Source organism: Rhinatrema bivittatum, chromosome 11, assembly GCF_901001135.1.
Source record: "Rhinatrema bivittatum chromosome 11, aRhiBiv1.1, whole genome shotgun sequence".
Lineage (NCBI taxonomy): Eukaryota > Metazoa > Chordata > Amphibia > Gymnophiona > Rhinatrematidae > Rhinatrema > Rhinatrema bivittatum.
This window is the reverse complement of record NC_042625.1, coordinates 92,306,724-92,334,525: the sequence shown is the minus strand read 5'-3', so window position 1 is coordinate 92,334,525 and position 27,802 is coordinate 92,306,724. Positions and strand designations below refer to the sequence as shown.

The window sequence follows — 27,802 nt, the reverse complement described above, 5'->3', positions numbered from 1 at the left end:
CACCATCTGTGGAGATCTTGGATTTGGGATTCAGTTACTCACCTTTCAAACCCGTGCTCAAAGCAAGTTACAAATTCAGGTCCCTGCCCCATTAGGCTTACAATCTGAGTTGGTACGTGAGGCAATAGAGGGAGGGCTGATTTGCCCAAGGTCACAAGGAGCAGCAGTGACCCTGGGCAAGGTCACAAGGAGCAGCAGTGACCCTGGGCAAGGTCACAAGGAGCAGCTGGTTCCCAGCCCCTGCTCTAACCACTAGGCTACTCCTTGTGTGAAGCGCAGAGAAAATATATTTGAGAGATTGCATTACTTTGCAAAACAGACCCAGTCTTCTGGAAGGTCTGTTCGCCTGGGAACATAAGTGTAGGGAAACCTTGCTACAAGGGAGTGGTTTCCAAGTTTAACCCTTAGTAGCAGGAGAAGGAAGGGAACGCCAGAGGCCTGCTGAATGTTGTGCTACTGCAGCAGGAGGAGAGAATGGGCAGAACAGATAGGAAATGACACCAGAAACTGCCAAAGGACCAAGCCTGATCGTAGAAAAAGGTTTCTCTGCCAAACATGGGAATGGAAGGGGGTGTAAAGGAGGAATAAAGCTTGTCAGCACCAGTGAACTATTCTATTTGACTTTTTAATACAAAATTTGTTTTAAAGACAAGGGCCATCCTTTACAAGAAACGGCATGCAGCAAAATTGTATCTGGCTTGACTCCCGCTGTAGAGAACTTGGGAACATCTGCAAAAAAAGAAATCTATAATAGCATCCCCTTCCCTTTACAGCAGCCCCTGTCGCTTCAGATCCTCGTAGGTCTTCTTGTTCACAACATTCCCGCTGGAGTCTTCATACTCCTCCTGCAATTGGACAGGGAGTGGGTGAGTCAGGCACAGGAAGTCACGGGGCGTTCTGACACTCTCTAATATTAATAAAGCCCTGGAAGTCGCTGTTCGACTCAGCAGTCCTGCTGGACACCTTTGCTAGATTTTTTGCCTCCCGAGTACATAGGAGCACTGCGGTTTGCTGAAGGAGAATTTTGTGAGACAAAAAAAGTACCCAGTCGGGTTATGCCTTTATCATGATCGTGACAGTGAAATACAAGAGGCATAATAGGGGCCAAGCACAAGGCTTAGCAAAGAGGAAACCAACCATTTCGCATTTAAACCTCACCTCTGTATCCGGCTGCCACCTCTCGGAAGCCTTTTGCTGTTTCAGTTTTGCCCACACTGCAAAAAACAAACAAACGATATGCATTAACTGGAAAACGTAGGGGGTCCAGAGAAATCAAGATAAATACAAAAGCATTGCAGGACGCGCCTCCTGAAATGTGCGACTGTCCTCTGGACTTTCCTGTTCAGTGGGAACGACAGTGCCGTCTCATGGCCCAGCTGCAAGACTCCCTGGGCTGAGTCTGCGTTTAAAATGAAACTTAGGACAGGAGAGGGGGAGACAAACATCACTACTCACGTGAAACTGCATCTTCGATCTGCGTGACGTTAGCAAAATGGGCCGTGTTGGGGATGCCGAGGCACCTCATTCCGTGAGCATGGCGCCACTCCTGGGAGGGAAACACAAGCCTTCACATTAACCAAGAGAGGAGTAGAACCTCTCACACTGCCGCCCACAGCCCCCTGAAGCCATCTGCCCCCGGCTGGAATTTCCTCTTTATTTATTACAGCACCGTGCACAGGGTTGGCTGTAACTGGTATAAGTTCTGCACAGAGAACAGAATATGTCCACTCTTTTCTACTGAAAGCCTTCCATGTGCACATAACAATGTACCAAGCTACCTCTGGGTATGTGGTAAGGCAAAGCCTAGGGCATCTTCCGGGCCCCAGCCACATCACGCCCGTCAGAGGCCAACGCAGGAAAAATATCCCTTTCCAGGTGGGCGCCAAGCTTTGTACCGCAGTCCTCCAGCGCTTTGATGGGTCAGAGAGCATGCAAAGTTAGAGAGTGCTTATTACCGCAAAGTGCCGCTGGAATGCTTTGGGTCCACGGTAAGTGTAATTCCCGCAGATCTCACAGTTGTAGTTGATGTTTAAGCCGTGTAGTTTGTACAACCAGTAGGGGATAGGCTGCAAGAAAGCCCAGAGAGCGGCAGCTGTTACTGGATGGTTCTTACCAGCAGCGCAGTACACACACAGTATTCATTCCAGCCCGATCTGACACAAAACAGTTAAAGCATGAGACTTTCCTCTTGGGTCAAGAGGTGACCACTACCAGAGCATAAAGTGGCAAAGTTGAGTCAGGTTACACTGCTGGGGCTGACAACTTCCACCTGTTCTACACACTCTGAATCCTGTCACCTGCACTGGGGAACGGGCTCCTTAAAAATGAAAGGAAACAGGACATTCAACCGGCCTGGTAACTCAAGGGCAGTGCTGTGCCCTGCCACGTGGAGGGACCAGAGTTTGATTCCCTGGGTCGGCTGGGCAGGGGATCCTGCGGAGGCAGCGCTCACGGCCTCTGGCTAGGGGTGAGTCCCAGTCACTATACAATGGCGACACCTAGTGGGCACATTTAGTACCTGACTGCAGGATTCCAGAAAGACCTCCAGTCCTTAAGCCCCCAGCTAAGGACTGTTGCTGCAATGACTAGACTAAAATAAGTTAGGAGATATAAAACGGGGGGGGGGGGGGGGGGGGGAATCCCTGGCTAACTGTGAATGAAGCCCTGGTTGTGAAGGAGCTGGAAGCCCACGCGAGCAGGAGGAAACGTCCTCATCAAGGCCGATGATGTCATGGGCATGCTCCATCAAGCATTACGATTACGCACGTAGATGTGCGACGCACGCGCGAGCCGATTCATGTTGCGCCTGTTACTGACTGCGCCTAGATGTGGCCTTTCAAGTAAGCTGGGAATACTGTTGTTCCCATTAAGCTAACACTGCCGTTTCCAGGAAGACCGGGGAACAGGAGTTGGCCAGCACCTTGCCGTCCCAGCCGAGGGGCAGGTTTTTAGGGTTGTAAATGATTTCGTTTTCCTCGTCTTCACTCTCACTCTCGCTGATCTGCTCCTCCTCCTCCTCCTCTCGCTCCTCCCCTGTGCGGGCCTGCTTCCGCTGCACGTTCTCGTGCGTCAGGTGTCGCTGTTCCTACAGCACAAGACAGAGAAATCTGATCAAACTGGGGGAGAATCTGCCCGAAAGCTGGGACAGAAGCGCCCCGGTGGGTCCAATATAGCAGAGGACAATACCCAGTTCCAAAATTCATTGTGATTTGGTACGAAATTGAAATCTATTGGGTATCAGGTTTAAGAGGAATAGGAAAATTGGTTCTTACCTGCTAATTTTGCTCCTGTAATACCCCAGATCAGTCCAGACAAGTGGATTATGCCTCCCTACCAGCAGATGGAGGCAGAGAGCAAAACTTTGAAGCACTGTTAGATAACCGAGTGCGCCATCTGCGGTCCCTCACCATTGAACTGTACCCAGGCTAAAGAGTAGAGTCCACCACCCTCATTTTCAGGGTGAACAGGGAATTCAGGGTTGGAACCACCCCCCCTGACCTGGAGCCCTCCATGCTTCCAGAAAAACAGATAACCCAATCAACTTATGTACAATGTGGGAACTTTCTGCAATCCAAACCAGGATATTCAGTTTTTCGGCAGTAACAATGGGCTGGGTCTCTGTACTGATCTGTGGTATTACAGGAACGAAAGTTAGCAGGTAAGAACCAATTTTCCTTTCCTGTTCATACCCAGATCAATCCAGACAAGTGGGATGTACCAAAGCACCCCTAAACTGGGCAGGATCCCAAAAGATCCGCACAAGGGACACTCAAAGGGCACATCTTCCTGCACTCGCACGTCCAATCAGTAATGCTTAGTGACTGAAGTGCTGGCCATGCCGCTGCCCTACATATCTCCTGCGGATATCTCCAACTGACACTCTGCCCAGGACGCCACCTGCGTTCTTGTAGAATGCGCTCACAAGCCTACGGAGACCAAACAACCCTTACAAATATAAGCAGAAGCAACCGCTTCCCTTCAACCAGCGAGAAATCGTCGCCTTTGAAGCCTTAGCTCCTATGTTCAACCCTCCGAACGGTACAAAGAGGTGATCCGAATGCCGAAAGGAATTTGTAGTCTTCAGGTAATGCAACAGGGTCCTGCAAACATGCAAAAGATGCAGCTCCCTCTCTGGTGGAGACACCTTAGACCAGTCCGGAAAATCTGGAAGCTCCACCGTCTGATTCAAATGAAAGGAGGAAGCCACCATCAGCAAAGTCACCCTGTGGGACTCAATCCGGAGAAAGGGGGCCCTACAAGATAAAGCTTGCAGCGCCGAAATCTTCCTGGCCGAACATATGGCTACCAGAAAAACAGCCTTCAACGTCAGATCCTTCAACGACACTGCCTTTAAGGGCTCAAAGGAGGCCTCATAGAGAACCCGAAGAACCAAGATGAATCTGGACACAGCTTCGCCATTGCGCGACCGACCTTCAAGCCCACTTCCGGGAAGTTCCATTCCAGGTTTACCAACTTACGGATCTTCTTAGGTAGTGGGAAAGTGCTAGGGGGCCCACACAGACCATCCAAAACCGGGTTCACCCCTTCACTATCTGATTCACCCAGGGCTACCTTCACCCCTAGTTCCTCCAGAATCTGGGGAATGAGGGGCCGCAACTCCTCCTTCGTGAATAGACAGACTACTCTGGGGTCATCCCCCCTCCGTCACGGAGAACTCATCTGGATCCAGTTCTTCCACATTCCCATCAGGATCGGTATTTGGGTGCAGGTCAGCGGCCACATCTGGGTCTGCTCGCGGAAGATCTGCAGCATCCTCCTGCATATCATTGGAGTCCTCCCAATTCCCGGGGACCTTCTCGACCCCCCGCGTGGCTGAGACCCAGCCGCTGCAGAAGATCCTGAACCAGCAGAAAAATCCCACCTTCTGCTTCTTGGCTAAGCGACCGGGAACCTTCTGTATTTCTTGGCAAACAGGGATGTATCCAGGACGCTTCCCCCCTGCTCCCTTACTGGACAGAAAAGCCCTTTGCATGAGGAGTACAAACTCCGGGGAAAAATCCTCTGTATCCGCAGTGCCATGATCCAACAAGCTACCTTCAGACTCCCCTCCTCCATGCTGATTCTCCGCAGATACCTGAGACACAGGGGAGAGTGGAGGAAGGTAATCACCGGTCTCCCTAGAGCCCGCAGACCTCTGCCAGCACTCCTCAGACGATACGGCTAAGCAACTGGTTAACAACCCCCTGGTCGCCCAGTTCCAGCTGAGGGATGGCTCACGAAGGTGTCTAACGCCTCAGGGAGCAACGAGTAGAATCCAAAATCTTCTGGTTTGTTTTTTTTTTAAATACTAAAACTAGTCAGACTGCAGGTCTGCACCTCTACCATCTGCTGGAGACAGAGAAATACAGAGGGACTGCAGGTGGCTCTCGCTGTTATGTAGCAGTGCCTCAAGGTTTTGCTCTCTGCCTCCATCTGCTGGTAGGGATGAATAAACCCACTTGTCTGGACTGATCTGGGTATGAACAGGAATCTATGTTACTAACGTATTCAAGTTTTGATTCATTCTTATCTAACTCAGAATAGCATTTTGCTCTCTTACAGACATGATAAAAAATTGAAGGAATTTGCTTGTGAACTTCTACTCTATATTATTTTATGCCTCACAGGCTTGACTATAGACCACTTTGAATGGTTGTCCAGGAAGGCGATACTATAATTAATTGTTTAAAAGTGAATCTAACACTTACCCCAAGAATTTCAACATATTCATAGACCTGCGCCTCCAGAAATGCGATATCTTTGCTCCGCTCCGTGTCCCTGCGGATAGAAGGAAATCCCAGGGTGGGACACAAGATTTACTTCAGGTAGTGAACACGCAGGTTGAGTGCACTGAAGAGAAAGGTCTGACAGAAGAGATCCACAGTACCGACTCCTACCGTTTGGTTCCTTTCGATTTGGGATTCTTGGCAAACAGGGATGTATCCAGGGCTTCCAGGGATTTTCCTTTGGTGCTGAATAGCCTCTGAGCTCTTTCTTCCAGGGTCCTGTAATACAATGGTGAGCATATTCAGTCAGTTTTAGATTTAGGGAGCTTGCTTAAAGAATTTGAGTGGATAAGAGAGAATGGTCTCAGTTCCCTAGGGATGCTGAAGAATTCCTCCTGCTCCTTTGTACTTTCAGCTCAGTCGGAACAGCACCATGAGCCTTCATTCCTCTGTTTTATACCTCATCCCAACCTCTGTTCAGTGTAGTCACTGCAGTGGCATTCCTGGGCTGGAGGCCATGCAGAAGGGGGGTCCTCCCCCTGCATCATTGGCCCTCAATCTGACCACTAGGTGGCACCCTTAGGCAATGACAACTCCCCACCCCATCATCCAGGGGCTGTGAAAGCCGCCTTCGCAGCACCCCCGGCCCTGCCCGACTCATGGATCGAACCAGAGACCTTCCATACAGCAATGCATAGCGCTTATTCACCGAGCCACCAGGCCAGCCCTTCTGCCTTTATTTTAACAAGGGAAAAACTGGAATACTCATTTCTGAGCATGTACAGACGTACATGCTCAGAAATGGTACATGCATGATAATAAATGGTGAGGGGCATTTCTTGGCCTGTTGGGGAAGTTAAGGGTCAAAGGTTAAGCCAAGGCCCTCTTTAAACTGACAGGGTTTCCGTATATAAACCGTAGGTAGGAAATAAATAAATAAATAAATAAATAAAATTGTAATTACAAAACCAAGAAAGGATTTAGGATTTTACCCGCCACATTTCAGCCCTAAAGCCATTAGGGCAGATTTCAGTCTGTCCAGACCCAGAGATGCCAATTCCTGTTGAGTGAAAAGGAAAGAAAGAAACCTGAAGATTGTAAGCATTTGCTTACCACGTTACGGAGTTACACAAGTCATGTAATGGATCCCAGATTTTGGGTAATCATAACCTGTTGAAACTTGCTGCAAACAAACAGAATTCTATAAAAGGAAAGGAAAATTGGTTCTTACCTGCTAATTTTCGTTCCTGTAGTACCACAGATCAGTCCAGACTCCTGGGTTTTGCCTCCCTGCCAGCAGATGGAGACAGAGAAAGTTTTGCTGATGCTGCCACTTAATCTCTTGTGCCACCTGCAGCTCCTCAGTATTGAACTGTATCAAAGCTTAAGAACCAAACTTCCAAATAACAAAAAACTATTGACTTCAATTCTTCTTTTTGTATTATATACAATTAGAAAAAATAGACTGAGTGGACAACTTTCCTCCTGCATAAATTGTGTGGGTTCTGACTGATCTGTGGTACTACAGGAACGAAAATTAGCAGGTAAGAACCAATTTTCCTTTCCCTGTACATACCCAGATCAGTCCAGACTCCTGGGATGTACCAGAGCTCCCTACACTGGGTGGGACCTGGAGAGTCCCACTCGCAAAACACTCTTGAGGAAGGATGGATGACCTGTATCACCCACATCCAAACGATAATGTCTTGCAAAGGTATGCAATGACTTCCAAGTTGCCATCCTGCAAATCTCCTGCAGAGAAACTAACTGGGCCTCCACCCACGAAGTAGCTTGAGAGTGCGTTGAATGAGCATGCAACCCCTTCGGAGCCGGTCGACCCTTGCACACGTAAGCCGACCTAATAGCTTCCTTCAGCCATCGCGCAATGGTAGCCTTTGAAGCCTGAAGACCTCTCCTCGGACCACCCCAGAGGACAAAAAGGTACCGCAATAACACCCTGCAGACATCCAACTAAGCTCCTTCGAGTGAGGAGCTGAAGCATCCACCTCTGGAAAGGCTGGAAGCTCCACCATCTGATTCATGTGAAAAGTGGAAATGACCTTCAGTAAAAAGGAAGGCATAGTGTGCAGGGACACCCCCAGGTCAGAAATCCTTAAAAATGGATCTCGGCAAGACAAGGCCTGTAAATTGGAAACTCTCCTAGCTGAACAAATGGCCACCAGAAAAACTGCCTTAAGCGTCAAATCCTTAAGAGCTGCCCTTCTAGGAGATTCAAAGGGCGCCCCACACAAACCTTTAAGGACACGATTAAGACTCCATGGTGGACAGACCCTCCGCACCAGAGGATGTAAATTCTTCACATCCTGCAAAACACACATAATATCAGGATGAGCTGACAAAGCAGCACCGTCAAGCTTTCCCCAAAGGGAACCTAAGGCAGCCATCTGAACCTTAAGAGAGCTTAGTGCCACACCAGTTCTCAAAAACCTTCCAGACCCTGACATATGAGAGAGAAGTAGACTTCCTTCTAGCCTGCAAGAGGGTCATCACCACCACCTTGGGACAGCCCTTGCATCTCAAACGCCTCCTTTCAAAAGCCAGGCCGCCAGACAAAAGCGAATGGCCTGGTCTGAAAATATGGGCCCCTGGTGCAGAAGACCCGAAATGTGACTGATTGAATCGGCCCATCAATGGCTAGATTGACCAGATCCAAAAACCACGGATGACGCAGCCATTCCAGAGTTACCAAAACCACTTCGCCTTGATGTTTCTCTATCCGACACAAGACCTTCCCTATCAGAGGCCAAAGGAGGAAACACATAAAGCAGTATTCCCCGAGACCAGGGCAGCACCAGCACATCCATGCCCTCGGCCCCGAACTCTCTTCTCCAGCTGAAAAACCGAAACGCTTTGGCATTCTGACGAGTCGCCATCAGATCGACATGAGGATCTCCCCATCTTTCCCGAATGAGCTGCATCGCCAACTCCGACAGCTCCCATTTTCCGGGATCCAACATTTTGCGACTCAGAAAATCCGCCTGCACGTTTTCTACGCCTGCTATGTGTGAGGCCTGTATGCGCTCCAGATGTCGCTCCGCCCATTGGATTAAGTCCTGAGCCACTGTTTGACCCTTGGTCCCACCCCGACGATTGATAGAAGCTACTGCCGTGGCACTGTTGGACAACCAGGAACAAATCTCGAATGATTTTGCAAACTCTAATGCGTAACCGTCCCTTATCACCGTGAGTACCCATTGATCCTGCATGATCTTGGACCACTCCCCGTAAAACCGCATCAACTGGCCCCCTATAGAAGGAACGATGGAGTGGACCAGCCTCGCCTCATTGAGATGATTTAACTCCCCCAGTCCTCGGCTCTTGCAGTCCTCAGCAAGAGCCGTGGACTGCTTTTGCTGCCCCAAAACCCCCCCCCCCCCCCCCCCCCCCCCCTGGCTGGACGAGACCTCACCTAAAAGAACCGTTTCCCCTTAGGCAACCTATGCACCTTATTCTCTACTAAACTCTTTTTTCAACCACTCCAAAAAGGTAAGGACCCCAGCTGGGACTTGGAGGACACATCTGCCAACCAATTACACAACCACAGCAACCTCCGGGCGGAAACAGCGGACACTATAACCCGCAAAGACATTCTCATCAAGTCATATAAGGATCCGCCTCAGATGCCACCGCCGCCTCTATATGCTCCCTCTTCTGGCATCAGCCCGAGCTTGCCTAAGGATCCTGAAGCTGCTGAACCCAGCACAAAGAGGCCTTCTGCATAAAACTTGTACAAATAGCAGCCCAAAGACCCAACACTGACACCTCAAAGATCCTCTTCAAAATGACCTCTAACTTATGATCCTGAAGATCTTTTAACGCTGCAGATCCCGCAACTGGAATAGTAGTTTTCTTAGTAACCACAGAGACAGCCGCATCCACCTTAGGGAGCGCTAAGAGCTAAGAGCGCTCCCTAAGGAGGAGAAGTCCATTACCTGCTATTAAGTTCACTTAGAGAACAGCCACTGCCATTAGCAATGGTTACATGGAATAGACTTAGTGTTTGGGTACTTGCCAGGTTCTTGTGGCCTGGTTTAGCCTCTGTTGGAAGCAGGATGCTGGGCTTGATGGACCCTTGGTCTGACCCAGTATGGCATGTTCTTATGTTTTCAGGCAAGGGATAGAGTCTTGAAGGAAAATTGGTTCTTACATGTGCCCAAGAACTCCAGAACCTGAGATGAGGAGAGATGATTCTTCGGCAGCTTCACCACCAATCCCAGGGACCTCAGTTGCTGCAGCCCCTGAGCCACCGCCTGAGAACCAAGAACTTCCGACTTTGCCTGAATAAGCCAATCGTCCAGATATGGATGAACCAAGATGCCCCTCTTCCTGAGCGCCGCCGTCGCCGCCACAATCACCATCACTTTGGTGAACGTTTGAGGCGCTGTCGCTAATCCGAACAGAAGGGCACAAAACTGGAAATGTTTCCAGAGGATCATGAATAGAAGAAACCACTGGTGGTCTGGACGGATTGGATTGTGCAGGTTTGCTTCGGACAAGCCCAGGGAAGCCAGGAACTCCCCCATGCGCACTGCTGCAATCACTCAATACAGATTTTCCATTCAAAACTGGGGAACCTTGAGAGCCACATTCACTTTCTTTAGATCTAGAATTGGACGGAGGAACCCTCCTCTTTCAGAACCACAAAATATATGGAATACTTTCCTGTCCTTCGTTCTCCCAAAGGAATGGGAACTACAGCTCCCAGAGCTTGCAACTGGTCCACGGTTTCCTGAACCACCTGTCCAATGTGACCTTGGTCCACCCCTCATAAAATAGAGCCAGACGGCCTTCAATCAGAGGAAGAGGGGTGGACAGGCCTCGCTTCATTGGGAGGACCTGGCTCCACCAGAGCCCTGACCGAGGCCATCTCTGCCTGACTTTTTGCTGCTTCGAAAGGACTGGTTCCAGTACTGCTGCCTCCCAGCACTTTGCCTCTGCGTTCCCGCTGAAGCCCTATTCGGCCAAAACTGTTCGATCAAAACTGGGGCCACTCAAAGAAGGAACTCGTTTCCTCTGGAAGTCTATGCCCTTTAGTCTCTCCAAGACATTTCACAAGCTCCTCCAAGTCTTCCCCAAACAGGAGCTTCCATCTGAAAGGTAATGCCCCTAAACGAGACTTAGACCAAACATCCGAGGCTAAGCAGGTGCCTGCTTAGCCTCGGATGGAGATAACGGTCTTGTGGTCTGTAACTGCTGAACCCAGTGCAAAACTGGCCCTCTGCATGAAGCTACTGCCCACAGCAGCCTGAATGCCAAGAGCAGACACCTAAATATCTTCTTGAGATGAATCTTCAACTTTCTATCCTGCACATCCTTCAGCACCGCTGAACCAGCCTCAGGAATAGTGGTCTTTTTAATGACCACAGACACGTCAACCTTAGGGATCGCCAACTGCTCCAGTGTGTCCTCAAGCAACGGGCACAACTTCACTGGACTTCTCAGGCCATCCATGTCTGGGTCCACACCCTCCTGAGGAACTTTGATCCCAAACTCCTCCAGAACATGAGGAATTAAGAGCTACAACTCTTCCCCTCTATACCCCTTCCCCCCCCCCCAAGACTGCAGGAATTGCACCTCCTCCATCTGCTGCAGACAGAGAAATACTGGAGGACTGCAGGATGCACTCCAGGTTATGTGCCAGGGCAACTTTCTCTCTCTCCATCTGCTGGAAGGGAGGCATAATCCCAGGAGTCTGGACTGATCCAGGTATGAACAGGAACATAGCCCTCCCCACCTTCAACCTGGCCTCAGGAGCATCCCAATTCCTCTCCACCAGCTTTCTCATTGACTTGTGATAAGGAAAAGCACTTGGCGGACTCCTCAAGCCATCAAGAACTGGATCAGCGCCCTCCAGATTCGAATCTTCCTGCAGCACCTTAAGACCTAGTTCCTGAAGCATTTGTGGAATCAGCGGGCCTAACTCCTCATTAAGGAACAGACGTACCACCTTCGGATCGTCACCCTCAGAAACCGGAATATCAACCGCATCCGCGGCCTGGTCAGGGCCCCCCGGGCCAGGTTCTGCAGGCAAATCCTGCCCAAGAGGGATCCCTGCCTCTACTGGGGAATCGTTGGAATAATCCGAATCCTCTCCCTCCAGAGCATCCAGAAAGTGCCTGGCCGAGTCTCGAGCCAACACAGGATCCCTCAGGCACTGGCTGCAAAGTCAGAGCCTCAGAGTCAAACATCCCCCTTGGAGCCAGATGCGAAGGGGGGACGACCCCCCCCCCCGATGGGAACAGCCGAAAAAGAATTCAAAATGGCCGCCATTCCCATGCTGAGGGGGAAAGGATCATCTCCTTGCTGCACCGGTAGTTGGGCCTCCAAACATGGCGGGGAAGACAACCACAGGCGTTTCGCCCTGCCACGAACCACCAAAGGCCCCTCCTCTGCCACGGCGCACAAGGAACACAGGCCCTGCCTGATTACACGGGCGCGCATCGAGCCGAACACATGGCAGGTCGACCCACGCCCCATCACCAACCACAGACCTGAAAAAAAAACCTCTTACACTAACCTGTGCCAAGGAGGAGAATCGCCAGTCAAACACTTACTTCTCCTTTTCTTTTTTTTTATATTATTAAACTTTATGAAGCAAGCAACCCTGGAAAAAATAAGAGCCAGGGAAGCTTACAGCTTCAAAAGGGGAATCGGTCCCCGAGCCTGCAGCAGCAAAGCAGCCTCGTGAAGGAGAAGGATCTGGACCACCAGATTTTTACCCACCGGCTCCCAGATCAAGCCTACTAAAGGGTCACCGGTTGAGGCTCGTCCGCCTCAACCGGACAGGGAAGGACCCACCAGGATCCAAAAACCCCTGGGAAGAAGGCTCAAAAGAACATAATATACCAAAGACCACTTCAGAGCTGCAGATTTTGCAACATCCACCATCTGCTGGAGACAGAGAAATACTGCAGGTGGCACAAGGAGTTAAGTGGCAGTGTCAGCAAAACTTTCTCTGTCTCCATCTGCTGGCAGAGAGGCAAAACCCAGGAGTCTGGACTGATCTGGGTATGTACAGGGAATTCCAGTTAAAAAAAAACAAACAAAAAACCCAACCCCCAAACTATGCAGTAAAGAAAAACCGCCTCAAAGGAAAAGAAAGGTAAGAATGCGATTGTAGTGGGCCGTCTTCCTTCTGCGGCCCAGCGAGGTTCTCACAGAGCTGCGCACATCGGTCCCTGATGAAGGGAAACGCACCTCCCAGGACGAGAAGGCGGACAGATCCAGGTGGGCTCCCGCATGCGTCAGGGCACTGCTCGTCTCTTTCTGCAAACACAAAGGTATTTCAGTCTTCATCAGTCACCACGCTCTAAGCTCCTAAAGAACACCTTATCTGAGCCCTGACACAGGCTCCAGATCCTCTAACCGCTGCCTCTTGTTTCCCAGCATTCCCTGGCCCTCGTGGGGCAATAACGGCAGAAGTGAATTAGCACTGGTGCACGCAGCCTCTGGAGGGGCTGCAAATCAGCACAACTCAGGAGCAGAAAGGGCCGTGTAGACCAGGAGTGGCAGAATTATAGACGTGAGATACACGAGCTCAAGCTTTGTGAACACTCCCTGCCAAATGTAAAGATCAGTCCCTATATCTTCTACAATCCTGATTAAAAATCTCAAAGGAGTCATTTCTGATTCTTGTGATACAAGCTTAAACAATATTTATATATTTGGGGAGTACTAGTGAAATGTAAGGGTAAGAGTAATTCTCTTGTGTCTGCTGGGTACCTCTAAGTTTCTTGGACCTCTCCTGTAAGTGTAAACTTGCTTCTGTAAATCCTTAGTCTTTGTATTATCACCCACCCTCTCGGGGTTGAGGCTCGTTTGGTTACTCGTCTTTGCAAACCTGGAACATGAAAAGCTTGTTACTTTGGCTTACCGGCCAGCCCGGGAATGTGCCATTCTCCCACTTCTTCTCAAAGTCATTCTGTATCTTTCCAAACAAGTCATTCTGATCCAGCAAAGGTTTCACCCTGTCAGTGTAATCCTGAAGGTACTCCAAGAGCATCTCAAGGTACCTGCCAGAGTAACACAGCATTTTTAGAGATATATCAACGTCAACCGTGTCTGTTCTTAAAGAAAAAAAAAACCAAAGATACACATGCAAAGGCCCCAAGAAGGCTACTGCTCACAGCAGGGCTCCCCTGAAGGCTATTCAAGGGGACCAACCCCCACTTACAGAATGAGGGCTCCCTGCTGAGCCTGTAACCATGAAACAAACACCTTACACACATCAGCACAAGCCAGCAAGACAAAGGGCACATGGCACTGGAACCCGCTAGTCACATGCAAGGGCTCTATCGCTTGATCTTGCCATAGTACAGGAGGTTCTGCCTTTATACATCCATCCTGACATCTCCCTGTCACTTGTTGGCTTACTGCCTTCTAGCCTAGGATGCCCTGTACACTGTACCTGATATAATGGAGGGTGAAAACTAAGAATTAGATTTATCAAATTGCTATAAATATCACGGAAATAGCACCCACGATAAAAAAGGGGGCGTGGTTAGGCTAATTTTCCTGCTACCGCATCGCATATGAGAGAGAGAGAGAGAGAGAGGGGCAAGCTGTCACCTCCTCTTCATCCGTGCCATCCGGGTCCCTGCCAGGAATGCCCTTGGTGAGGCGAGGCAGGCCTCCAGGTCTGCTGATAGGACTGGGCTTCCTCTCGGTGCTGACATAAGTTGGAATCCAGGGCAGACTGTGCAGCCCTAACACGACAAGCAGCGCAGCGGGACAGGCGCTTATGTTTCTTCGCTGCCGGAGCCATTGGCAGCGGTAACTGTCTGTTTTGTCGGCTCGTGCTTAAAATTTTATGCACACAGATTTCGGGCGCCTAGGCGGGACACGGCGAGGCGCAAGCACAACCCGTGCACCCAGCTTTACCTGTATTCTGCGCTTAATAGGTTGTGCGCGTATGTATGCACGCGATGTTATGTGCACAGAGCCGACGCACTGCGAGTACCGACGTTCTATGGAGGGCAATACAGCACACACAAAGACATGCACTACATGGCGCCACCGCAGCCTACCTAACCTAAAGCAGGGCCTAGCCCACCAGGGGGGCTGCTCAACCCGCTCAGAAGCCCCCTTCCCCTTACCCCAACGGATCAGGAACGACGTCAGTACGGCGCACCAAGCTAGGAGACCAGAGGAAGTCTTACCGAAACCCCTCCAAATGTCTCTGAACTGGGAGGTAAATCATCTTTTTTTTTTTTAAACTTACCTGGGCTCAGCGCTTACCGGCTGAGTACAGAGGCTCTGGCTGCAGGGGAAAGGGTCTTTGGTTGTTCTGCAGCGCTCAGCTTCCTGCTCCCGCTGCCTTTCAGCTGCACAAGCAGTAAAGTCCATGCCAGGAAGCGGCTACCGGACCAAGGCACACCTCTGAGGGATCTCGGAAATCACCTCAGGAATTGTCAACTGAGGGAGGGACCTTTAGGTATCACCACAGGAGAGCGGGGATCAATCTTTTCTCCAATTTAAATGTAGAATTTCTCCTTCCAAAAAGTAAAGCAATCCCCATAGGGAAAGCATGTTGACATCTGCTGGAGACTGAGAAATATTAAAAGGCCAAGGTCACTGCAGGGGAGTATCTAGGGTGACGTGAGCTTTGAAACTTGACTCTGTCTCCATCTGCTGGCAGGGGAGCATAACCCATTGGTCCTGAGTCCATCTGGCTAAACGCTAGGAAAACCTGTGTTGCTGTGTGTTACTTTATTGCATGCCACGTTAACTGTCCCTCATTTCCATGTACTCCGCCCAAACCCCTCCCACTCGAATACTAATTTTAAATTTGCATACGCATTTTGCAATGGAGTTATTTATTGCGTGCGTTAGGCCTCTAAAGCGTGTGATAAGGCTCTATCGCAATCTGATAAATGACTCTGTTAGATTGTAAGCCCTCTGGGGATAGGGGAATATTTACAGTACTTAAATGTATTTTGTTTTGAAGTGCCAAAAAGTGGAATATAAATAAATAATAAATTAATTCTGTACCCAGGCAAGCCCAATAGGCAGAACTAAACTGTGCATTACGTTCCAAAGCTTCACCTCTTAAATTCTGTATTTTTTCTCTCCTTAGGAATGTCAAACAGCTGATCAAATGTCGATAAATACGTGATGTAATCAAGTTTCTAAAAAAGAAATTAGAGCAGAATTTAAATTCAAACACATGAACCCTTTGAAAAGTAAACAATGTAAAAAGAAAAGTGACAACCTACGGCTTCCTAAAACAGCGACTTGGCCATTCCTTGGCTCTGCTCTTCTACGCTGCCTTTCGTTTCCCTGCACAGTAACTGTATCTTTCCTTTTCAGATTTTGGAAGTTACAGCTGCGCACCTTTGATTAAGCACAGATTCCCCAGGTTTTGGTAACTCATCCAGAGCCAGATTAAGACAGGCCGAGGCCCTAAGCTATGTCAATTTTAAGAAGCACCATGCATTATCAAAAAAGTTTAAAACTTGAAATTTAGTAAACATTTTTTAATTTAGATGCCCCCAAGCTATAGCTTCGGTGGTTTGGGCCTAAATCCGGCACTGAATTCACCTGTTATAAAGCCATGGAGAGGTCCCTTAGGTTTGGGGAATGGCAGCTGTTTATGTGCAGTCTCAGACACATTCAAGCACGTGGCCAGGCATGAGAAATGGAATTTACTACACCGCTACTTAAAGAGATGATCATTTATGAGCAGATTTTAATATGGGTTTGCATATATGTTAATGAGCATAACCGATATGGTAAAGTATTGTCACCATTGGCTACTTTTTGCATGGCTAAGACTGATTGTACAGTATTCATGCCAATACCAAGGTAAGTTTTAAAAAAACCTGATTCCCCAGTGATCAGGTCAGGTAATCATGCTGTACAGCTACACCACAGCAATGCTAGCACTGACGGCACAATAATGCCCGAGTTTACTTAGATATCTAGTGGAGGGAGTGATAATATAGTAGGAATTTTCAAAACCTCGTATTGCTGTTGGGAATGAAAAATTGATTAGAGTAATGGGCTGAGAACCAAACAAATCCCACTTCTCCTCGTGACCTTTGGCAAGTCATTTTATCTCCCTTGACTTAGGTACCCACAGACTGCAAGCTCTTTGGGGTAGGGACTTATTGTGCTTGGATACTTATATTTTATAGCACTGGTAAATGTGCATAGTGCCGAACAATGGTGATAAGTATTGGTATTCTTAAACTAAATCCAGAAATAAAGAGAGAGACATGTCAATGATTTTGATAGTTCTTACTGCTTTTAAAAACTGTCGGGCAGTACTGTTGCTTCAGAGTTCAGAGTGTTTAAAGATTTTTTTTTCCTGTTCTAGGGCCAGTTATGTACTCCAGGTGCACCACAAATCACTGCCTGTTACGATAACTTTCACACTCATTCTCTGTGCACCTCCCTAGGCTGCCAGGCACTGTTTCACTGATTAAAAGGACCATGTACTCTCCTTGGTGAAGCTCAAAGGAGCAGAATGCAGGAGACTAACAGGAGCATCACAGGACATGTCTAACAGCTCCAAAATTTTGGACTGGTGGGATTTTTGCATTTACAAAGAAAAAAAAAGAAAAACACATTGCCAGTAAAAATGTGCAAGCACATGTGAAATCAAACAGGCAAGGCAACAAAAGTCAAGTGAGTGGCCAAACCTCGGATGCTTTTAGGTTGATATACTTAAGGTAACAATCGTGGAGGTCCAGGTACCGGCCGTAGCCTTCTTCATCGGTGAACTCCACGAGATCTAGAGGAGATGCGTTATAGAAAGAGAAGCATCAGACACAGTTAGGAATCGGGATTACACACGGTCACAGAAAACACTGACCTGTCAACAGGGTGAGCTATTCCTAATCCTAGATGTGAGAGTCAGAGCTTTCCTGACTCTTGCTCCTAAACCAGAGCGACAGCAGGTATTCAGGCGGAAAGCTCCATACTCCTGCCTCACCTATTCATTTATTTTTGAACATTTGTTGCCCACTCTTAAAAAGTGAAATTACATAAAACAATGCTTTTATACAGTAATAACAACATAATAAATCATCAGAAGTAAAAGGTAACGGGCAGGATTTAAAAGGCCAATCTAGCTGAGTAAAATGGAGGAAAGGAAATTACAAACAGCTACAAAATTCAGCCTTTTTTTTTGTGTCCAAAGAAGTCGGCAATAGAAGCATTGCTTGCCCGAGCTGGTTTAAAACTGTACATTGGACTTACTTTGTGCATCTTCACTGGGGTTCTCTCTTGATTTCAGGAGCTCTTCAAACTCCAACGACATTGGAACACAAATCTTCATTACAGAGGGGAGGGGAAGGAGAGATGTTTAAATGTATTAAATGCTCCAAAACAGAGAATTCAGAAAACAAACCAGAGAGAAGGCTGATTTGGTAACAATCTTGACACTTGCTTTTATGAAGAGAAAAAAAAAAAAATCCATTGTCAGCGTAGGCCATGCAGCCTCAGATACCTATTTCAGTATTAGCTGCTGCACAGTGCCATGCAGAAGACCCGGGTTTGACTCCTGGGCCAGCAGGGGATGCTGCAGAGATCCTGTGCAGGGGGCAACACATACTAACCCCGACCTAAGGTGCATGCGCACTGGATTCTGGAGGAACCCATGGTTACAGACTGCTGCTGCAGTGACTGGGCTTAGCAAGCTGACAAAGCGTATGCAGACAGGGGGAAAGCCCCAAGCACTTGCACTAGAGACCTAATAAAGGCCAGTACTGATTGAAGTAAAGGAGGAAAATGCCAGGCTACAAATAAACAGATAAGGACTAGGCAAAGCAAAGCAGCAAACTAAGTACAGGAAAAAGGCAAATCCCTGGGCACACTCACCTCATTGGGGTGCTTCCTGTGAAACTCTTTTATCAGTTTAAGTCTATTATAAAATTCTCCAAACTCGTTTGGACCTGAAATGGCATTTAGCTCCTCTTTCCTTAATCTAAAATAAAATTAAAATATTACAAATTGGTTTATAGTTCAGGAGCAACGGATCCAGACAACCCTGAACCAGATTTTGGTTTCAGGTGCCAGCGGGTCGCGTGGCATGAGTTAGGCCAGCCTATACTACTGCTTGCAATCAGAACTTGTGGAACTCCCTTAGAAATTAATTTCTCAATTACAATGTTCTGTCTCTAACTGGTATTATCGTAAGGTACAGATAGCATACCCAAGCCCCACTGCACATAAACAAAAACACTGCTCCTGAATTCATAAATAACTTGCTTCACTGTTGCAGGCACAGCTCAGGACAGGATTACATGAACTGCTCCAATGAAGAGTCGTTTTCTGACTTACCCGTCTTTGTCATCGTACAGATCTCTCAGGTTCCCGCTGACTTCCATGTACCGCTGGAAAATAAATCCAAACTGAAGAGGCGAAGCACGGAAAAATAAAGAACAGAAACTGCACCCCCTCCTGGCCACACCTCCCTACTTAAGTTAAACAAACATTTGAAATTTAGCGAGTTAAAGCAGACACAATGAAAACTACCTAAAGGTATAAAGTGAGCATCAGGTTCTACAGGTGCAAAGGGGACAGACTATTTGTCCCAGGTCTGCATGCCACTTGCCACTATTTTATTTCTCCGACTTGCAAGAGCCCTCCGTCAGCAATAAAAGATAAAGGAGCTCGCTTGCAATATACACAGATATTTACAAAACCTGTTTTTGCACCAAGCAGGAACATATTCTACTCCACTTTCATTTCTATTTGCCATCTTTGCATTTTTTTCCGTGTTTTTTTCATCTAAAGATTTGATAGTAACGCAATTAAACTACAAACTTTGCATGGTTTTGTATTTTGGTACAAAGGACAACCACGACTACAATGCACTCTCATTTTCTGCACATGTTTAGATGCTTTCCTATTAGGGAGGAAAAGGGGAATTGCATTCAGTCAACAACCAAGGGCCCTGACTTTTACAGTCTGGGGAACTGATGAGCATGGGGTAATCTGCACGGAGCGGCAGTTACTACCCTTAATACTAACATGGGGGTAACCTGCACGGAGCAGCAATTACTACCCTTAACAGAAACATGGGGATAACCTGCATGGAGTGGCAGTTACTGCCCTTAACAGAAACATGGGGGTAACTGCACGGAGCGGCAGTTACTACCCTTAACAGAAACATGGGGGTAATCTGCACGGAGCGGCAGTTACTACCCTTAATACTAACATGGGGGTAACCTGCACGGAGCAGCAGTTACTACCCTTAACAGTAACATGGGGGTAACCTGCACGGAGCAGCAGTTACTACCCTTAACAGAAACATGGGGTAATCTGCACGGAGCGGCAGTTACTACCCTTAATACTAACATGGGGGTAACCTGCACGGAGCAGCAGTTACTACCCTTAACAGTAACATGGGGGTAACCTGCACGGAGCAGCAGTTACTACCCTTAACAGAAACATGGGGGTAACCTGCACGGAGCAGCAGTTACTACCCTTAACAGTAACATGGGGGTAACCTGCACGGAGCAGCAGTTACTACCCTTAACAGAAACATGGGGTAATCTGCACGGAGCAGCAGTTACTACCCTTAATACTAACATGGGGGTAACCTGCACGGAGCAGCAGTTACTACCCTTAACAGAAACATGGGGTAATCTGCACGGAGCGGCAGTTACTACCCTTAATACTAACATGGGGGTAACCTGCACGGAGCAGCAGTTACTACCCTTAACAGTAACATGGGGGTAACCTGCACGGAGCAGCAGTTACTACCCTTAACAGAAACATGGGGGTAACCTGCACGGAGCAGCAGTTACTACCCTTAACAGTAACATGGGGGTAACCTGCACGGAGCAGCAGTTACTACCCTTAACAGAAACATGGGGTAATCTGCACGGAGCAGCAGTTACTACCCTTAATACTAACATGGGGGTAACCTGCACGGAGCAGCAGTTACTACCCTTAACAGAAACATGGGGGTAACCTGCACGGAGCAGCAGTTACTACCCTTAACAGTAACATGGGGGTAACCTGCACGGAGCAGCAATTACTACCCTTAACAGAAACATGGGGGTAACTGCATGGAGCAGCAGTTACTACCCTTAATAGTAACATGGGGGTAACCTGCACGGAGCAGCAGTTACTACCAGAAAATGCTTGCTGGGTAGACAGGATGGACCATTTGTCCTTTTCTGCCATCATTACTATGTTATAAATATGTTAGGTACCACTACCACATCCAGACATTGCAGATTTAAGAAGTGAGAAAAGTAAGCTTACATCCTGCATGGCTCTTGTTCGGTGGTCAGAGTTGATCTGGTCTCGCAGCTGAGGAAGAGGAGATGTTCAAGCACAGTGAGTAATCAGACAACAGAAATCCAATGAAGTAAAGAAGCATCCTCTAGCAGGTGCCTTGTAGGCTGTGCAAGGAGGGGACTGGACACTAAGGGCTGGCAGCTAGCCCCAAGCCAAGGTTCAATGCACTCCCAGGGAAAAAAAAGCATTGACGCCCCCCCCCCCAATGATTAGAGCGGGCAACTCACCTCAGCCTGGGTCAATGGAACCGGCTCACTCTCACTCAGTCCTGGTTTTAGCCCATTGCAAGCACGGATTTGTAGTTCTGATTTACCCACCGAGATCCCTAAGAACATCAGAACCACATCTCCATGCACGCAAAGGAGCAGAACCGTGACCGGCTCAGTCTGTCCGGCCGACCCGAGGTAAGGTGGGGGGGGGGGGGGGGGGACCCTACGCAGAATTCCTCCCTCCCTCCCCAGCCCGGGATCTGTCTCTCCCACCCCCCTCCCGGCAGCGCAGACCGTGGATTTCTTGGCCAGCATCTCCTTGGTCATGACGTCCATCAGCCGCTCCTTCTCCTCATGATAGCGACGCTGCTGCTCCAGGATGGTCTCCATGTCCCCCAGCTCCGGACACCGCGAACCGGAAGCGGAAACTCCTAACCGAAGCGCAGCTTCCCCGTCCCACGACAGCGTCCTACGCACCGGAAGTTAGGGTCGTCCTCCCCAAACCTTCCGGCCGGCGTGCGCTGCCCAACATAAGGGTTCCGCCCTCCATACCTCTCTCCTCTGCAGGGAATAGTTTACCCACCCTCACTCTCTATCTGCCCCATAAGTGCGAGAAGAGAGGGCTGGCTTCCCCAGGGGCCACTTTGGCTTCATTTTTGTACCGCAAAGGAAACTTGGGCTTCCTTCTTCCCCAATATACTGCGTATGGTCCGGTCCGAATTTAGACAAGAGGCAAGGTGCAGCTCCTAGGAGCGCCAAATATTTAGGCCAAAGGAGCCAGCTTCTGCTGGCTTTGGGCCCATGTGCCAGTACAGGGTCAAAAAGGTACTGTCCGTGGAAGCCAAAACTGAAATCTGGCCCTGGGTGTGTTTTGGACACATGCTAATTCAGCCACTTTTCTGTAAATGTTTGGAACTTAAATTAGAAACAATTGTTAAGGGCCAAAAGAGAGTTATCAGCAATGTTATGAAAGCCAATCGGAGGACTGGCTAGTGGTTACACCAGGCCCGAATTTAGGAATAAGCAACAAAGGTAATTGCCCAGGGCAGTTGTCCCCCAACCCTGTCCTGGGGGCCCACCTGCCAGTCAGGTTTTCAGGATATCCACAGTGAATATGCATAAGAGAAATTTGCATGTTTTGGAGGCAGTGCATGCAAATTTTCTGTCATGCATCCTGAAAACCCCAGGGCAGGGTTGGGGACCACTACCCTAGGGTGCTGAATTTTGAAGGTACCAAATACCCAGGCCATAGAGGAATGCAACTGGCCAAGGAGGAGCCTGTTCGAGCAATTCAGTCTGGAGTAGGGTTGCCAACTGGTTCCAGATTTTCAGAACACGTTGATCCAATCCTGTTTTTACCCCATTGCATGCTGGAACTTAATTTGATTTGCCTATTGCATTCCCTAATAAAATCAAGACTATAAGTACTTGTATGCAGGGGAGTGGAGGTAAAGGGTCTCCCATCTCTTGTGCTCCAGTCCTGTCTATGGATGCCTAAATCTGGCCCTAGTTACAGTAATTGACTGAGAATTAGAGATGTGTATTTGTTTCTTCCATTTCAGTGGGTATGTGCTTACCTCACCGACTTTCTAGTACATGCAAAAAAACAGATATTATCCATGCATTTTTAATAATGAGTTATGCATATAATATACATTTTTGCGTGTGCTAGAAAGTCAGTGAGGTTTGCACATACCTGCTGAAACAGAAGAAACCAATGTAAATCCCTACTGAGAACTAGCAAAAACAGTTCAAATCCCACTTTACCCACCAAAACAGGAGTTGCTAACACTGCCATCCCAAGCAGCGGGCTAGGAGAAGACACTGTGCTGGCCTGAGCCTAAACAGAATTTCTGCCCTGGGGCTGCTCAGAGGAGAAGTTGCAGTCTCAGTCAACCCATGCTGCTGGGCCAACACAGGATGCGTTGCTGTCATGGAAACCCAGGGGAACACACCATTGCTGGGTCACATTGAGAAGAAGAGGCTGAAGGAAGAGAAAGGGAAATGAGCAAAACTGAAAACAAACTGCTAAAAAAAAAAAAAAAAAAAAGGAAAAACAATTTTTCTCTGGCTTCACTTGCATTAGTTACGGAAACGACTACAATATTCAGTTAACCTTAAAGAGATATTTAACTCTTTCCTGCTTACTCCCTCTACAGGACCACTGTCCCTGGGGAAGTAAATATTCCTGCATGTTTTGCAAAAATAAACTCCAGTTCTAAGATTGCTGCTGTTTTTATTGGGATGTGTATTGAATTCATCCATTTTGGTGGTACCTGCAAACTTCACTGACTTTATAGTACCCGTGAAAAAATGGATAGTATGCGTGTGTTTTTAATAATGAGTTATGTGCGTATTATCTGCTTTTTTTCATGTGTACTATAACATTGGGGAGGTATGCGCGTACTGCTAAAATAGATGAAATGTATTTACATCCCTTCTGTTTGCCAGTAGTTATTTATTTAGTGAAAGAAAATCTGTGAAGCCAAGCATTTACTTCCTTGTTAACTGAGTTCAAAGTTATTAATTCACCTTTTAGGCTGTAGAAGGAGCATTCCTCTAACGTGGGCAGGCTCATTGCCAGGCTAACTAGCACCATGGGCGGTTCAAGGCGGGGGTGGGATTCCCCCTCCTAAGTTCTGGCTAGCTGTGGAGGGAGAGGGAGAAATGTCCCCTTCAGATGATGCAGCCATACAATATTGGCCAGCCAGGGTCTTCCCTCCGATGATGTGGCTGCACATTATTGGCTAGCTGGGGTCCTTTGATAATGCAACAACTAGTGTTCGGCCATATCATTGGATGGGGACTCTGGTTAGCTGCTTATGGCTGTATTAACAGAGGGGACCCCCCCCCCCCCCCAATGGCTGAGCTTATGGCATACTAGCACCCAGCTTCCTGACAAGATGCTCTGCTATCCTGGGTGGCCCCTATCTTGCCCAGTCCTACCAATAGCCCTGATTATTACAACATAGTGTGCGGCTCTCCACAAGTGCACAATGGGTTGACTCAGATCCTAGCGGTCAAGGTTGGCCGCACATTGGCCTTTGCCTGTCTTGAGTCTGTTTAGCAGGGATCAATCTTGTCATGTTAATTCAAAGCCCACAAGTTGGGCTTATTTGTAATTTCCTTTGATCCTCATTTCTTCATCCAAAGGATATCTGCAGACGGATCCTAGTCAGGGAGGTTGTTCCATAAAGGGTTTTATGAGGAAAGGCAGACCTTAGGAGAATTAGACAAGTCATTGTAGACTAGTAGGTAAGAAGCAGCACAAATGGTTTCAGCCAGCCTATGGGTCATCATCAGCTGAAGCATGTGTGGGGAAGTGATATTTACGGGAACAGGAAATTAGGGAAGAGGAGCTGCATGGATGGTTGTCTCCTGCTGGGTGTATATTGCTGTGCACCACTCTGTAGTCCACTGGGGAAGACTAGTTTATAAAAACGAGAATAAATGAAGATGCATATGTGATTACCTTTGCCATTCAGATGCACAGGTGGGAAAGGAGGAGGAACTGGTTAGAAATAGAGAGATTCTGAACTTTCTTCAAGGGGTTCTCTTCAGATAAAAGGGGATGGAACCCAGGAAGGAAGAAGCGATACTGGACCTGGTACTTATGAATGGGGACAGTGTTTGAATTAACATAAGAATGATTCCTGCTAAACACATTCAAGACAGGCAAAGGCCAATGCGCAGCCAACCTTCCCTGCTAGGATCTTAGAGCCAACCCAGTGTGCACTGGAGAATCCTGTCAGCATTCTTGGTTAGAAATAGAGAGATTCTGAACTGTCTTCAAGGGGAGTCTCCTCAGAGAAATCGCGATGGAACCCATGAGCGAATGAGCAATACTGGACCCGGTCCTTATGAATGGGGACAGTGTCCTTAATAACCAGGTGTAAGGATACTTCGAGGATGTATCTGTGGAGACAGCTGGGGGAGAAGAAGCAGAGAGATAACAGTAGTATAATAATAAGATTGAAGTGATCAGACTTGTGGAAATAGCCAAGGCAGTTAGAATGCTAAAGTATGTCAAAGGTCAGCATTAAGCTTTGCTTCTGCCTTCTGGGCCCAGCTTATAAGAAATCATATGACTTACATGAATGCAGTATTAGTAGCATATATGAGATAAGATAACATTTTTCTAACTGGTTTGGTTAATACTCTTATGTTTACAAAGAAACTAGCCCATTGGTGTGCAGGTTTGGGGGAGGTGATGCATATAACTTATTACACAGCTTCAGGTGAGTGCGCTCTGCGTTTGCCTTACTCTGCATTGCTCTGTAAGATATCTTACTAAGGAAAAGAATTTCTCTTTGCTGTTAGTGTTTAGTGTCTACTCTTTCTTACAGTGGAAGTGCACACAACAAGACAGGCACTCACCAAAGCACCAATGAGCATCAAACGATATGGTTTTGATATAAAAAGCAAGGCAGAGAGGAATCATTCAAAGCTAAAAGTCTTGGATTTCAAAAATACTGACTTTGCTACAATGGGGAAGAACCTCAAGAAGGTGCTGACAGGAGGGAGGAGGTGGGCAAAGTGAAAGAACAGTGGGCTATAATAAAAGGAGCCTTAGTAAGGACAGCAGGGCCCTGACGTTTATGGTCTGGGGAACTGATAAGCAGGGGGCAACCTGCACGAAGCGGCAGTCACTACCCTTAACTAATAAGCCCCAATGCTTTTGATGCAACTGCTACATCACTCTCTGCTTTGACAGTGGGGAGAGGGGGGGGGGAGGAGAATTGGATTCAGATGACAACCATCACGGGCCCTGACAAGGGAAAAGGCGCAAGCCAAGGCCAAAAGCAAAGCACACCAAGCAGCACTGTTTGAATTTTCAAGAAGGCTCCTCACCCAGTAAAAATGTTGCTTGCAGTAATTTTTATGGATTTATCATAAGGTTTGGGGATGACTGCATGGAGCGGTAGTTACTACCCTTAACAGAAACATGGGGGTAACCTGCACAGAGCAGCAGTTGCTACCCTTAACAGAAACATGGGGGTAACCTGCAGGGAGCGGCAGTTACTGCCCTTAACAGAACACATGGGGGTAACCTGCAGGGAGCGGCAGTTGCTACCCTTAACAGAACACATGGGGGTAACCTGCAAGGAGCGGCAGTTGCTACCCTTAACAGAAACATGGGGGTAACCTGCAGGGAGCGGCAGTTGCTACCCTTAACAGAAACATGGGGGTAACTTGCAGGGAGCGGCAGTTGCTACCCTTAACAGAAGGCATGGGGGTAACCTGCAGGGAGCGGCAGTTGCTACCCTTAACAGAAACATGGGGGTAACCTGCAAGGAGCGGCAGTTGCTACCCTTAACAGAAACATGGAGGTAACCTGCAAGGAGCGGCAGTTGCTACCCTTAACAGAAACATGGAGGTAACCTGCAAGGAGCGGCAGTTACTACCCTTAACAGAACACATGGGGGTAACCTGCAAGGAGCGGCAGTTGCTACCCTTAACAGAAACATGGAGGTAACCTGCAAGGAGCAGCAGTTGCTACCCTTAACAGAACACATGGGGGTAACCTGCAAGGAGCGGCAGTTGCTACCCTTAACAGAACACATGGGGGTAACCTGCAAGGAGCGGCAGTTGCTACCCTTAACAGAAACATGGAGGTAACCTGCAAGGAGCGGCAGTTGCTACCCTTAACAGAAACATGGAGGTAACCTGCAAGGAGCGGCAGTTACTACCCTTAACAGAACACATGGGGGTAACCTGCAAGGAGCGGCAGTTGCTACCCTTAACAGAAACATGGAGGTAACCTGCAAGGAGCAGCAGTTGCTACCCTTAACAGAACACATGGGGGTAACCTGCAGGGAGCGGCAGTTACTGCCCTTAACAGAACACATGGGGGTAACCTGCAAGGAGCAGCAGTTACTACCCTTAACAGAAACATGAGGGTAACCAGTATGGCGCGGCAGTTACTACCCTTAACAGTAACATGGGGGTAACCTGCATGGAGCGGCAGTTACTACCATAAGAAGCTTGCTGAGTAGACTGGATGGACCATTTGGTTGTAAAGTGTACTGAGATCCAGGTTGAGCAGCAGTCACTGGTCCCTATTATTCTTAACATAACATAGTAGTGATGGCAGAAAAAGACCAAATGGTCCATCCAGTCTGCCCAGCAAGTTTCTTATGGTAGCAGTTGCTGATCCATGCAGGTTACCCCCATGTGTCTGTTAAGGGTAGCAACTGCTGCTCAATGCAGGTTACTTACATGCCTTATGTTAAGGTTAGTAATACTTACTATCAAAACCAAGCAACTATCTAACCCATAACAAATTATTGCTAGTAATATTTTTTTTCATGGTGAGCAGCCTTCCTAATAATTCAGACAACTTCCTTTCAACTTCTGTATCCTGCTGACATGATAAACAAAGTAATATACAACAGTAATAAATGTGACCCGTGGAGAGACAGACAGTGGGTGGAATGCCTGATTAATGAATGCCTCTTCTTTTGCACTAGCAATCTAGTGCTCGTTTGCAGGTCAGATGCCTGCATGGCAGGTCAGTGTCAGAGTTATTCTGTCTCCATAATATCTGTTTTAGTTCTTGCATGTTTATAATTACCTGACTGTGAGACTGGA

At 48.0% G+C, this 27,802-nt stretch overlaps 1 protein-coding gene across 1 annotated transcript; it reads right to left on the bottom strand.

Annotated features, from left to right (window-relative positions):
* Nucleotides 1–607: 607 nt before the first annotated feature.
* SF3A3 (splicing factor 3a subunit 3) lies at nucleotides 608–21,687 on the bottom strand. The gene is made up of 17 exons (XM_029619629.1): nucleotides 21,506–21,687; nucleotides 20,967–21,014; nucleotides 19,032–19,084; nucleotides 18,570–18,675; nucleotides 17,949–18,021; nucleotides 17,390–17,481; nucleotides 15,792–15,874; nucleotides 13,621–13,759; nucleotides 12,945–13,013; nucleotides 6,719–6,786; nucleotides 5,898–6,005; nucleotides 5,709–5,778; nucleotides 2,921–3,085; nucleotides 1,956–2,066; nucleotides 1,456–1,546; nucleotides 1,159–1,214; nucleotides 608–845 (listed from the first exon to the last, which is right to left on the bottom strand). Exons 1-17 carry the CDS (start codon nucleotides 21,599–21,601, stop codon nucleotides 768–770), a joined length of 1,506 nt encoding a protein of 501 aa, XP_029475489.1. The 5' UTR covers nucleotides 21,602–21,687; the 3' UTR covers nucleotides 608–767.
* Nucleotides 21,688–27,802: the final 6,115 nt, after the last annotated feature.

What these genes read in the sequence shown, in the direction of transcription:
- SF3A3 (XM_029619629.1), bottom strand. Translation starts at nt 21,601, where the DNA reads ATGGAGACCATCCTGGAGCAGCAGCGTCGCTATCATGAGGAGAAGGAG. An exon ending in CCCCAGTGAAGATGCACAAA is followed by an intron (nt 17,482 to 17,948) that starts GTAAGTCCAATG and finishes CATCTCCTCTAG; the next exon opens with ATCTCGTGGAGTTCACCGAT. An exon ending in GATCGAAGATGCAGTTTCAC is followed by an intron (nt 1,215 to 1,455) that starts GTGAGTAGTGAT and finishes TGTTTTTTGCAG; the next exon opens with TGTGGGCAAAACTGAAACAG.